The sequence below is a fragment of the Symphalangus syndactylus genome, chromosome 1, assembly GCF_028878055.3.
Source record: "Symphalangus syndactylus isolate Jambi chromosome 1, NHGRI_mSymSyn1-v2.1_pri, whole genome shotgun sequence".
Taxonomy (NCBI): domain Eukaryota; kingdom Metazoa; phylum Chordata; class Mammalia; order Primates; family Hylobatidae; genus Symphalangus; species Symphalangus syndactylus.
In genome coordinates, this window is record NC_072423.2 from 29,861,940 (window position 1) to 29,876,505 (window position 14,566).

Sequence of the window (14,566 nt, forward strand, 5' to 3'; positions counted from 1 at the left end):
TAAGCACGTTTTCAGAAATCACAATAAACTTTTATTTTTATAGAGAAAAAATGTCTTATTCTTTATTTCTAGTTTCTAATGATTTAAACTGCTACATGATTTTGTGGAGGTACTGCAATGCCTTGTTCAACAAAAGAACTATTATTACTCAGCATTATTACAAAACTATGTGTGCTCTTCTATTTTTTTATTTTTTTTGAGACGGAGTCTCGCTCTGTCGCCCAGGCTGGAGTGCAGTGGCGCGATCTTGGCTCACTGCAAGCCCCGCCTCCCAGGTTCACGCCATTCTCCTGCCTCAGCCTCCGGAGTAGCTGGGACTACAGGCGCCTGCCACCGTGCCCGGCAAATTTTTTTTTTTTTGTATTTTTAGTAGAGACGGGGTTTCACTGTGGTCTCGATCTCCTGACCTCGTGATCCACCCGCCTCGGCCTCCCAAAGTGCTGGGATTACAGGCGTGAGCCACCGTGCCCGGCCTGTGCTCTTCTAAAAATATATCTGTCACTATGTTTATAACTGCATGATAGTATGTAAAATAATTTACACCATCAATATGAACTTCATCAAAAAGTCAATTTCAATATGCAATTAGCATAAGATCACTTGTATTCTTAGAAAAACGAATGTTATTTCATAGGCATATTATGTATTTTTAAATGAGCAGATTTTGAAATGTCCTTATAACTGACCATCTCAAAATGTTTTACATCTAACACAGTGCTTTGAATTGTATAAATTTTTTAAACGTATCACAAGACAATAAATACAGTTGTAGAAGTTTTTCAATGTAACTTTCAATTATAAATGACACCTCAAGAATTTTACCTCTTTATCTTTTCGATCCAAGAGGCTATGTTGTACCGGAGGAATTAAATTTTCAACTGCTTTCCCCACATCACTGCGGAATGAATCACTAGCTGGAAGGCAACTGAATATGGGAAAAATACAATATTCAATTAAAATACTGGCATTAAATACTTTATAATTCCATATGACAAGGTTTTTTGGTATTGGACAAAAAGGGGATTTTTAAATTATAGTTAATTTAATGCAGGCATTAAATAATGTTATAAAAATATTGTCCTTCAAATAAAAATCCACCTAATTTTTGCGCTTAGAAGTTAAATTGGAATTAAAAATCTAACTTAAGAAGTTCTGAAGTGTTTTATCAAAGTTAAATATTTATACTACATACATTTTCTTAAGTTCAGGTTGTACCCTAAATTCTGAATCTTTTACTTTTGATGACTGTCCTAATTTATTACTTGCTGCATACCTGGCAGGTAGTTTGTAAATATAACTTTGCCCATTTTCTGTCCAAATGATGACTTTATCTGCTGAGACAAAGTCCCCTCCAGTCCATGTCTGTCCATTTTCACTAGGACCTGAACACAACAAGGAATAGTCTCCGGCATCGAACACCTGCAAGGAAGAAAGAAATTCACAATCTACTCCATATTGTTGTAAAAAGTAAGATCCAGCGACATTTCAAGTTAAAAAAAAAAAAAAAAAAAAAAAAAGCCTGGAAATGTATTTAGAAAACTCAGTTTGCTGCATCAGATAAAGACAGCTTGTCAATAAGCCCTGAGAAAGGTCACCTTCAATAGGGAAAACACAACTAGGCCCCTAGTTATGGCTAACCTCCCTGTGGACAGGGAACAGACTATGACAAGTGGAGCGAGGGTGCTCCCCCCTACAGTAACAGTTATCCTCAGACTTTCTATCTAGAGAAAGTAGTCCATTAAAGAATTGCAAATAATAGGGAATCAACCTCAAACATACAGGCTTGAGCCCTGTTTTATTTCTATGTCTAGTAACAGCATTTCTTTTTTTTTTTTTTTCTTGAGACAAAGTCTTGCTCTGCCACCCAGGCTGAAGTGCAGTGGCACAATCAGAGCCCACTGCAACCTCAAACTCCTGGGCTCAAGTGATTCTCCGACCTCAGCCTCTCGAATAGCTGGGACTATAAGAGCATGCCACCATGCCCTGCTAACTTTTGTATTTCTTATTTCTTGTAGAGACAGCGTCTCACCATGTTGCCCAGGCTGGTCTCGAACTCCTGGGCTCAAGTGATCCTCCCACCTTGGCCTCCTAAAGTGCTGGGATTACAGGCATGAGCCACCTTGCCTGGCCCGGTAACAACATTTCTAACAATAAACTCTGGCATGGGAATAACTCATTATTATAAGGGAGTTACTTTGCTTTACATTATTTCATCAATGTTCTAAAATACTATAGTTAACAGGCTCAATTTTACTACGTAATAATTTTCACATATAAAATTCAAATCTCTATAATTTCACTAGCAATAAAGACTACTAACCTTATAGGGCTTTACATTTGCAAGGCACTGCAAAGTTTACAAAGTACCTTTACAATTATTATCTCATATGAACCTGAGAATCATTGCAGATGTTACTATTCCAGTTTACAGACAATTTGATCAATTGCTCAAAGTCATGTGCCCAGTAAGTGACAGAGCTAAAACTAAAAACTCTGCTCTTATCATTCCTAGCAGAATTATTCTATCACTTTCAAAATTTGAGAAAAGTACATTAAATGTTGTTAGAAAATTTTCCCAGGAGGAATGAGTAATTCCTCATTCCTCAATAGCTCAGAGGTTCTATTTTACTTTTCTTTAAAGAAAACAATGAAGTTGCTTGTATGCAGCCTTGAAGTTATAACACATCCTAGCTGCATTTACCATGATTTCTTATAATATTTATCAGTATATAGCATCAGCACTACAATTATAGCCAAGAAAACTCCAAGAAAGAGTAATGAAGGGAAACCAGCCCTCCAGCCCTATTATCTGTTAAAGCAAATCATACAACTATAAAAGTTAGAACAATACAGTATTAATTCATGAATGGGCAGACAAATCCAGAAGTCTGAAAACAGATTCCAATAATGTAGGAATATAGTATATTATCAAGGGACAACAGACGAATGAATTATTCAACAAATGGCATCGGAAACTGGGGGGTCCATCTGGAATAAAAATAAAACTGGATCTATATCTCACAATTTATACAAAATAAATTCCAGATTAAAGATTCAAAGGTATGTAAGACAAAACCATATAGGCCAGGCACGGTGGCTCATGCCTATAATCCCAGCACTTTGGGAGGCCAAGGCAAGCTGATCACTTGATGCCAGGAGTTCAAGACCAGCCTGAGCAACATGGTGAAACCCATCTCTACTAAAAATACAAAAATTGGTCAGGCGCGGTGGTGCATGCCTGTGATCCCAGCAACTTGGGAGGCTGAGGCAGGAGAATCCCTTGAACCTGAGAGGCAGAGGTTACAGTGAGCTGAGATTGCACCATTGCACTCCAGCCTGGGCGACAGCAAGACTGTCTCAAAACAAACAGACAAAATTAAAAATAAAACCATATAAAAATTAGGGGAAAATGAAAGATTTTATTTGAATCTCAGCTTATGGTAAGCCCAATTGAAAACTTCTTCATGATACTAAGTATCTTAAAAAGCCATTCTGGTGGGTGGTAGTACTAGCTCAGTATTGTCTTAATATGATGATTAGTGAAGTTGAGCACCTTTCTATACATTTACTGGCCATCAGGCTTTCATCTTGTGTAAAATATTTTTGTCCAATTTCCTGCTGAGTGTTCCATAGTTTTCTTCTTGATTTGCAGGAGTTGGTTTTTTTATAAATACTGGACAATTCTTCATCATCTATGTATATTGTAATTATCTTCTCTGACTATGTGAGTTGTCTTTTTACTCTTATGTATGCATTTTAAGAAAGAAAAAGCTGTTCTCACATAATTATAAAATGTTTATAATGGACACAAATGAAACTGGTACTAGATACTCTTATCTGGAAGGGAAAAGGAAGTTCCAGTGGGGAAGAGACACATTTTTCACTGTATCCTCTTGCCCCTTTTTTTTCCCAAGACAGAGTTTTGCTCTGTCAGCCAGGCTGGAGTGCAGTGCCGCAATCTCGGCTCACTGCAACCTCTGCCTCCCGGGCTCAAGTAATTCTCCTGCCTCAGCCTCCCAAGTAGCTGGGATTACAGGTGTGTGTCACCATGCCCTGCTAATTTTTTTTTTTTTTTTTTTTTTTTAGTAGAGACAGGGTTTCACCATGTTGGCCAGGCTGGTCTCAAACTCCTGACCTCGTGATCTGCCTGCCTTGGGCCTCCCAAAGTGCTGGGATTACAGGCATGAGCCACCATGCCCAACCTGTTTTTTTATTACTATTTGCATCTGTTTTAAATTTTAAGATAAAGGAAGAAACCCATAAAACCTACTCTAAGCAAGCAGCGGCTAGCTTTTCCTAATTTTATTCTAATATAGTAAGGGACAACGATAAGGTTAAGATGCTGCTTCCCTAGTCATTCCTTTCACCATATGGCCCATCCCCTTGTGTTCTAAGCTCAGGAAACCAGCCCATTCCAGGTTCTAATTACGAGACAGTATAGCATAGCAGTAATGAGAGCAGCTGCTGCAGTCAGATACCTGTGTTATAACGCAGCAACTCGGCTGCCATTTACATAACTTTTGTCAAGTTATTCATCCCCTCACTGCCTCAGTTGCCTCATCTGCAAAATGGGGAAAGTAACAAGTCCTCCTGTGGTAAGCAGTCTCTAACAGGGCCCCAGTGATCCCAAACCCTGGTATTCACACCCATGTGTAATCCTCTCCTCTGAGTGTAGGTTGCATTTTGTGACTGTTTTTAAAGAACAAAATGTAGCCAGGAATGGTTGCTCATGCCTATAATCCCAGCACTTTGGGGGGCTGAGGCAGGAGGATTGCCTGAGCCCAGGAGTTCAAGACCAGCCTGGGCAACAGGGTAAGACCCCACCTCTACAAAAAAATTCTAAAATTAGCCAGGCTTGGTAATGCATGCCTGTAGTCCTAGCAACTCAGGAGGCTGAGCTGGGAGGATCCTTTGAGGCCAGGAGTTCAAGGCTGTAGTGAGCTGTGATTGTTCCATTGCACTCCAGCCTGGGCTACAGAATGAGACCACATCTCTTTAAAAAAACAAAAAACAAAAACAAGAACCTGGTGCTAAAACATGTTTGTTGTTTTAAACTAATAATTTTTGGAATGATTTGTTATTCAGAATTAAATAGCTAATCCACCTAACCTCAGAGAGTTGTAGGGATTAAAAGAAATAATACATGGCAAGCTTTGAAAAAAGTGCTAGTCACAGAGCAAGTGCCCAAAACATGCTATTTTTCTATTATGGAAATATTAAAGTCTGGCAATGTGGAAGTAATACACCTCTTCCATCATTAGCTCTGAAGGGATATGAGAAGACTTTCCAACTATAAGAAGCCAGGGAAAATACTATTAGCTTTAATAACATCCTACAAAGAAATGTCCAACCTGTAAAAAACTCCCTACAACTGCTTATATTGTACTGATAAGATTGTGACTAAAACAGTAGCAAAAAGGAGAAATTAAGACCAATGAAATACAGTCTCTAACTGAATCATTCCATAAACACAAACAAAAAAAGACAACTATATATAGCCAAGTCCCAACTTCTCAAAATGTGATATCAAAAGCAGACATGAATTCTAAATGGTGAAAATAGTCTTGCACCAAGTACTTCTTTAGGGTTCTTTGGAAATCTGATAAACCAATGTCCTGAAGGATAAAAATACAGCTTCTTATTTATATAATTATCTTACCCTCCAATATTTGGAACACACAACCAAAAGTGACCTTTGTGTAAATGCACAAAAAGAGATGCTTTGGCAATTCTGACAATAAATTGGTTTGGATTCCTCCTCAAATATTGGCTCAGTATCCTGAAAAGAGAAAGATTTGTAAAGCTTTAGGACTGCCATGACTGTCAATTAAAATTATCACACAATGATAAAGGCAACAAAATTAAATAAAGGCATCGCTTCATATGTTCATCATTTTAGCCCCTCAGGTAAGCACCAAGGTAGTAAACAGCAGCAAAGATATACCCTAAAAGCAGCTAGGCACAAATACTGTTGCTACAAAATCCCCTGAGATTTCAATTCTGATGAGACTCAGAGTATCATTGCTCTGGTAATGACAGATGATAAAGTCTGCCTTAATCCTAATTTTTGTAGCTATATGTGCTTTTAAAAAAAATCTAATTAATTCCTCTATATTCTCCTGAATTCCATGCCTAAAAATTCCCTAGCTGAAGAGAGTAGCATCAAAATTGTCAGAGACTTGATCTTTCTCATTGATAAAAAAAAAAAGAACAAGGAATTCAAGCCCAAAGAACTGAAATAGACGACTAAAAATGGCTTTGCTTATTTTTTATGGTGATTTGCTTAATTATTTTTTCCTTTGAGTCAATTTAAACAGAAGCAGTTGAGGAGAACCCCATTTCTTTTATGTTTCTCCTCTGCATATCCTGTGCAATATGTTTCTCTATTTTATATCCATGATAGAGCAGATGTTGCCATTAAAAGTGAATAAAAAATTCACTCCCATAGCATACTAGAGAATCTTCCATACTATGCCTATAAGAAAATTATCAAACAATAATCGCTTTGTCCTTCCCCCTTAAAAAAAATGGAAGGGGCAAATCATTACTAAAATTTTGAGCTATAGAGATTAAAAACAGAGAAATCACCCCGCTTTCCTTTTTCTCACCTGCATGTCACTTATTTCCGAGGTAACAATCCAGACCTTCAGGATGCCAGTCACCGAGAGTGCTACCACCGTGTCCTCTAAAATGAGAAGGGACAAAAAAGCAGCCCAGATTACAAACATAATACGCTTTCTTTCTAAATATTAAGATGTTTTGCTTGAATGAAATTAAACAATAGCATGTTTTACAATTAGCAGAAAAACACAATTCTCTATTTCATGAAACAGAAACCAGGTTTTGAAACACAAGTTAATAAAGATGGCCAACAACTTAAAATTCAAGGAAAATTATTTCTAGCTAATTGAATTTTTTATTTCTAATCAAAAAGCTTTTAATAATTTCAAATGTTCTTGATTACTATGTTAACAATGAACTTTTACACTTCAAAATTCACAACTTTTAATTCTTTATCATGGATGAGCTCAACCACTTTATTTCTTCAAGGCACTAATTTCTCCCCCTTTCCCACATACCTTGCCACCTTCCAGATACTTCATTGCACATTACATCCTCCATAGAGTGTGATCAAGAGAAAGATATGATATAAAATCTAAGTTCCTAAGCTTCAGGTAAAAGGGAGCAGTGACAACACCAGGGTCACGTACAGGAATTTTGAGAGGATGAGCATTGGAAAGCAGTCAATGTGGGCTCCAGAGTGAGGGAGGGGAATGTTCAAAGCAAAATCACATTTTTCTTCACTAATTAACCAATGAACTTTAGATAACAAACTATCTTAAATTCAATTTTCTTATCTGGAAGCAAATATAAATGAGTAACAACAGTACCTATCCTAATAGGTTGTTATAAAAATTAAGACACGCCAAGGGAAAACATTCAGCACATACTAAATTCTCAATAAGAGAATGATAAACCAATGTCTTGAAGGATAAAAATACAGCTTCTTATTTATATAATTATCTTACCCTCCAATATTTGGAACACACAACCAAAATGACCTTTGTGCAAATGCACAAAAAGAGATGCTTTGGCAATTCTGACAATAAATTGGTTTGGATTCCTCCTCAAATATTGGCTCAGTATCCTTAAATAAAATACTCTGTCAAATTCTCAATAAGAGAATTTAGTATGAGTTATTACTGTTATTTAAAAAATGATTATCTTTAAATAATAACCTTATCAATATCACATAGTTCTCTAGGCACTGTAAGGCATTGGAATTAATTGATTTAAGTTACATTCTATTCTGTTCAGACTACAGTGTAAACATATACAAAAGGAGTGTAAAAATTTTAAATATGCAAACTGCTTGGTCACAAATATAGATCTTTTTTAAATAAAAGATTCATTGTAACTAATATTAGAGATAAATATATGAATGATTAGTTCCCTATTGCCTGGAAAATTAACACAAATCTCATTCTCACTGTTATGCTTAGGAATAAAGCAGTAATTCTCTAATATGCATAAAAAACCTCTCTCAGAAAGTTCACATTAAAGAAGCCTGCTCAATTTTATTTCACCTAACATCTCCCAAATATATTTAACCAGAGATCCCACCTTTTTGACAAATACCTATTAACAAACTTCAGAACCAACACTCTGAAGAACAGTGGCAGGAAATGAAGCCAGTGCATCCACTCTTCCTACAGTCCACTTTAGAGCAGGCCTGCACCACTCTCAGCTGGGCAACTAACCTCTTAATTTGCTCCCATCTTTGAAGTTTAAAGCATAAGTCCCTTCAGAGACTGCCCATCATCTACAGTGACAGCCTGCAAGCTACAGCTCTTGAGTCAACTCCAGCCCACTGGCTGTTTTTGTAAATAAAGTTTTATCGGAACACAGCCAGGCCCATTCACTAATGTATTGTCTGTGGCTGCTTTTGTGCTACAACAGCAGAGTTGAGTAGTTGAAACATGGATCATATGGCCTGCAGAGCCTAAAATATTTCATATCTGGCCCTTTACAGTACAAGTTTGACAACCCCTGATCCACAAAGTGAATTCTCTAGCTGATACACAGGGCTTTCAAGACCTGTCTCCTGCCAGTTCTGCCAGCCTTATATCCTGCCACTCCTTCCCTCATATTTCTTGCCCCAGAAAAAGATAATCTATAGTTTCACATATACACCTATCATAATTTTAATGCTTTTGTACCTACAGACTATCTCCTTTGCCAGAAACATCCTGATCGCATGTCTGCTAAACTCTTTCTCATCTTCCAAACCCTAGATCAGACTTCATCTGATCTGGGCGGCCCTCTACTGCCCTCAATCAGCCTCACTGCCATCCTCTCCACACTATTTTTCCATCTTGCACACTTTGCACTCTAAACTGTTATTTGTTTATATATCATTGTCCTTTATTAGAATTGACTCCCTCAAGTATTAGTATTTCAATCCCTTGCACCTGGAAGTTTGTAGGCATTCGATAAATATTTGTTGAATGACTCCTGAATAAAAAGCTATGTGCTGATTTTCCAACCCTAAGAGGTTACAAAGGGAAAGCTCCTATAAAGTTGAAGGCAATTCACTAATGGGAAGCAGTGTAACACAGTGGTTAAAGTAACTATTCCAGGGTCCTTTAGCAAAGACGTCATCACCCTAACTCTCATCATTCTCCCCATCTATATGATGAATATTAACAGTACCTACCCCACTAAGTATTGTGAGAATTGATCATATGTAAATGCTTAGCATGGTGCTTGGTAGTGTAAACACACAGTAAATGAAAGTCCTCATGGTGATGGCGCTGGTGATACTGGTGGTAGTGGTGGTGGTTATTTACCGGCCTCTATAGGGAGCACAAAACTACGAAGCCATTTGAAAGTAAAAGAATGCTCCTTAAAAGGCTTATAAAAGTAGACATTCAATGTTCTGCATTAACTATTGCTCTTTTCCTGACAACTTTACTTTTGCTTTCATGGTTGTTATTGAGAGGTTTCAACAACAATGAAGAAAAGATAATAATATTTTTTGAGCATCAAGTACAAATCAGCCCCTTCCAGGAACTTTCACTAAATTTAACTGTGTATAATCTCTCCTTTTTCACTATCTCCATTTGAAATGGAAACATTTCCTATGCCTCTTAAGCAAGTGACAGAACCAGACTCCAGAAATATACAGGTAAAACTACAGTTCCTCCCAAAGGTAAAACTATACCCCCAAAGGTTAAGATATTCTTCCTCCACTTCAGATAATCACCCATATACTCTGTCAAAAGCTGGTGACTTATACATCATGGAATGGAGATAAGCCAACAATTAAGTCTTCATTCAATCAAAGATTTCTTTATGAAGGAGGAAACAAACCATAAATTATTGGTGTAGTTATTTCTTAAATAGAAGAATATATCCCAAAGTATTAATTTACAATAAATTGTAGAATGTTATAGTAAACTAAACATTAAGTCATGGTGCTAAAGCTCCTAACAGGCTTAATACACTGACCTTGTGTTCGGTGGGATCGAATAATACTCATGGAGCTAATCCAGTCTGGTGATATCTTTGATACTAAGGAGTATAATACTTCAAGGCTGGTAGCATCCACAACAAGGATTTCAGGGTAATGTCCATGGCATAAAAGCCTTCCTTCTTGCTGATTCCCAACAGAGAACTGGTAGAACTACATTCACACCAAAAGGAAAAAGATTTCTGAGTGTTCTCCTTTAATTTAGATACTTGATTAATATGCATTCATCAAGGTTATTACAATATTCTCCTAAAGCTCAACTTCTTTGGTAAGAATTTTAGATATTTACCAAATGGTACATATTATATGGGTGTATGTGCACACACATATATTAAGTTATATTGACATTTTTAAATAGCTAACAAAAATTATTTTCCTAACATCTTATCCTCCCTTTTGAACTATTTTGAAACAGAATTCATGATAATTGTTTTTATCCCCCTCTAGCATCTAAAACAGAACTGTTGAATAAATTAATAAAACACCTGAATAAAATCAGCTTTACAAATCACATCAAAAGGGAAGCTCAGGTGGGTCACAAAAATAACATGAATTTTAAATGAGTAGAAATAGTGAAATATAAGCTTATAATTACAGTTATGCAAATACAACTTAGAAGGATGATTGACGTTCAAACATAATCAGGGCCTCAGCCTCCTTATATGTAAAATGATAATCTCCTATTTAATATGTAAGGGTGTCAGGAGGACTAAATCCAGCACAATACAAGAAATGCCTACACTGTATCTGCTCAATAAGTGTGAGTTACCTTCTCTTCCTTTCCCACTGAAATCATAATTGATCATATTTTTAATATAATTCATAATTTCCCAAAACTCAACACAGTAAACAATTAGTAAACTGAAGTACAGAGAATTAGAGAGCTATGAAAAAGCAAAAAAGAACACCAGGAATGTAAGTCAGAAACTACAAATTCCTGTGTAACACTCCACATATTAAGCCAGGCATATGAAACAGTCATGTCTTCTGAAGAGTTGGAAAGTTTTAAAAATACGTGTCCAAGGACCAACTGCATGAGCAAAACGACCAACTGCATGAGTGAAAAAAAAAAAAAGATACGGTCCAAAAAGTAGGTCAATTTGTGTCAATCACAAGTGGAATCACAAAGGCTTTTGCAAGGAAGAATTCCATTATTTAGGACCTAGAGCATTTTGCCAAGTAGTGAAGGGGCTCTCACTTGGGTAACCAAGGTAGCCCAGAACAGCAGAAGCAGCAGCAATTTGCTTGCCCTGTATCTTTCTCCATTAGTCTCCTCTCCTTTCTTACCCTTCCCAACATACCATCTTATGAGGAATACTTTTACCACTTCAATTCTAGTTTTCTTGTCCTATTACTACTACCCACCACTTTTCATACAAAATGACAGGCTCAATGTTTTAAAAATATTTTAAATTATATACTTATAATAGTTTGTGCTTAGAGTCACAGAAATAGATACTAACCTGTATGCCAGTATGTGTGCAAGCTAATTTTGTAAATTCAATACATCTGCCATCACTCACATCCCAGAGGCACATCTCTCTATAAAACAAAATAATGGTCAGCTTTGAATGTGACTTTTTAAAGCACCATTCAACTTTGTCACAGTGATTTAAAATTAATCTTCCATTAAAACTAATATATTTCAGAAAAAGTAGCATACAGTCATTACTGCTGTTCATCAAAATTTCCAGTCCTCCCTCGACCCTCCTAACACCCCTTCCAAACTGCCCACCCCCCACCACATTCCACATCCTTTCTAGGCCCATAATAAGACTGCATTTCCTGGTTCCCTTTTGGTTAGTGAAGTCTTGTAAGTAGTTCTGGCCAGAACCAATGCAAGGCTTTCCAGAGCTCTGTTCCAGAGACTGGCTGCTTCACATAGAGGTTGCTCCCTCACTCTGAACCTCAAAGTAAGGATAGCAGCGAAGCAGAGTAGAGGCCTCAAATGACACATGAGGAACAAGTGACAAAAACAAGAAATAAACTAATTTAAACTACTGAGATTTTATATTTGTCATCCAGATAGCTAGAGAATTTCAAACTGCAAAAAACAAAAGTTAAAGTCAACTGAATTTCAAACTTTTGCAAATAAAATCCAAGATTACAATTTTCATTCTGTATTTATTGTAATTTTATTGAATGCGTACAAAAAAACTAGATATAAGATTGAAAGATGTAACATTGAAAATCAGAAATGTCAACATGCCTTGTCTATTGAAGAAATACATTTAACAGAAAAAAATTAATAAAATGCAATGATCCTGATATCATTAGGGTTTTCTCTAAGATACTATTTTCTGTATCTCACATGGTTTTATATAAGACAATTTTCAAAGAACATTCAATTTAGAATATGCATCCTAATGGGAATTATCCTTTAATTGACCAACAGCTATTATATTTTTAGCTTATGTTGCTTCTTTTTGTTCCAATGAATTATACAAGGTTCTCTTCAGTGGGGAGAACAATTTCTGATTTGTTTTGCTTTTTTGAGACAGGGTCTCACTGTGTCACCCAGGCTGGAGTGCAGTGGCACAATCACAGCTCACGAACAGCCTCAATCTCCTGGGCTCGAGTGATCCTATCACCTCAGCCTCCTGAGTAGCTCAGACTACAGGTGCACACCATCATGCCCGGCTAGTTTTTGCATTTTTTTGTAGAGACAGGGTTTTAACATGTTGCTCAGGCTGGTCTCAAACTCCTGTGCTCACGTGATCCACCCATCTCAGTCTCCCAAAGTGTTAGGATTACAGGAGTGAGCCACCACACATAGCAATAATTTCTTATATAATTCTCTTCAAGTTCCCCAACTTTCTTCAATAGCATATTGTATAAATACGTGTAATTTTCTAAGCACCACAAAATGTTTTGAAAACTGTTTTTAAATCTTTTTAAACATTTAGTAACATTGGACCCTACAACTACTGTTCAATGACCTGCTTCTCTAAAGCAAGCTTCATTCTGAGACTTGGGAACACAAATAGTTATGTTAGCGTATTAATACATATCAATATCATGTTATGGACTTTTTCATGGCATCATCTTCAAAATTTATGCTAGCCTAGCACCATTCAGGTTTTTAAAAGGAAATCTCAAAGTTGTCTGGCAACTCAATAAAAACAATATGGAGATGAATGATTGTGCTTTAACTTTTATAGTATTTTGAGTTCCTTAAAAGCAAGCCAAAGGACATAATCATAAATTACAATAAAAGTATTGTAAAATCATTAACACAGATAAAATTTACATCCCTAAAATCAGATTTTAAATATCTACCTTTAGATTTAGACAATAAAAAGCATTTATTTAGGAGATATTCTAAAAGAAAAAAAAAATACCTCGCTACTTATAAGGCACTGGGGCTAGTTATAAAGACTCATGAGAAAAAGAGGCAAATGAGAAAATACTTACCCACTTTCAGATGCACTCACAATATACTGCTTGTCACTGGAAGCACAAGCTTTAGACAAACAAGTGATTGACGCTGTATGACCAAACAACAGTGCTCGAGGATTAATCTAGAAATGCAAAAATATGCTAGTTTAAGTACCAAACTTAAAAATTAACCTTTTATTTGAGTGCCAGCTTAGCCATAGTACAATAGAAGACTAGGAAGACTGCTAAGATTTTTTATTCTAGCCCCTGGCTCTTGTATAGCACTGCTGGAGCTGCCTGGGAGAAATTCTAGCCCTGAAAGGAAAGACAGAGGCCTGGCTGGCTTTGCTACTGGCTGACTGTAGAGACCCAGAGCCTTAACAAACATAGGCAGTAGCCAGGGAGTGGTTACAACAGGCCTTAAGCAAAACTCAGTGCTATGCTGGCTTCCGGTCTGACCCAGCGCAGAACTAGTGAAGGTGGACACAGGGGTGTTTGTGTCATTCCACCCCGCTGTCCAAGTGGTTCAAAACAGAGAGAGAGAGACTCCATCTGTTTGGGGGAAAGGATGAACAGAGAACAACAGTCTCTGCCTGGTAATCCAGAGAATTGTCCCGAATCTTGTCCAAGCCCATCAAGGCGGCACCTCTACAAGTCTGCAAGAACCACAGTGCTGCTGGGTGCAGTGGCTCATGTCTGTACTCCCAGCACTTTGGGAGCCTAAGGTGGGCAGATCATGAGGTCAGGAGTTCAAGACCAGCCTGACCAACATGGTAAAACCCCATCTCTACTAAAAATACAAAAATTAGCCAGGCGTGGTGGTGCGTGCCTGTAATTCCAGCTACTCAGGAGGCTGAGGCAGGAGAATCACTTGAACGCAGGAGGCAGAGGTTGCAGTGAGCCAAGATCCCTCCACTGCACTCCAGCTTGGGGGACACAGTGAGACTCCGTCTCAACAAAAAAAAAAAAAAAAAAGGACCACAGTGTTACTGGGCTTGGGGCTCCCCTAAAGCAGATACAGCTTAGAACACAACACCCAAGTCCTTTCAAATATCTGGAAAGCGTTCCGAAGAAGGAAAGGTACAAACAAGTCCAGACAGTGAAGAATACAATAAATACTTAATTCTTCCATGGCCAGACAAGACAAACATCTAC

At 37.3% G+C, this 14,566-nt stretch overlaps 1 protein-coding gene across 5 annotated transcripts in view; it reads right to left on the reverse strand.

Moving 5' to 3' along the window:
• WDR7 (WD repeat domain 7) overlaps window positions 1–14,566 on the reverse strand; it is a 371,052-nt gene that overhangs the window by 328,961 nt on the left and 27,525 nt on the right. For all 5 annotated transcript variants that reach the window (XM_055298166.2, XM_055298151.2, XM_063641394.1 and 2 more), the window contains 7 exons: window positions 13,448–13,554; window positions 11,497–11,575; window positions 10,012–10,186; window positions 6,609–6,685; window positions 5,660–5,779; window positions 1,274–1,419; window positions 823–925 (listed from right to left, as the gene is read on the reverse strand). In XM_055298166.2, the coding sequence (XP_055154141.1) occupies window positions 823–925; window positions 1,274–1,419; window positions 5,660–5,779; window positions 6,609–6,685; window positions 10,012–10,186; window positions 11,497–11,575; window positions 13,448–13,554 (807 nt within the window). The remainder of the gene's footprint in view (window positions 1–822; window positions 926–1,273; window positions 1,420–5,659; window positions 5,780–6,608; window positions 6,686–10,011; window positions 10,187–11,496; window positions 11,576–13,447; window positions 13,555–14,566) is intronic.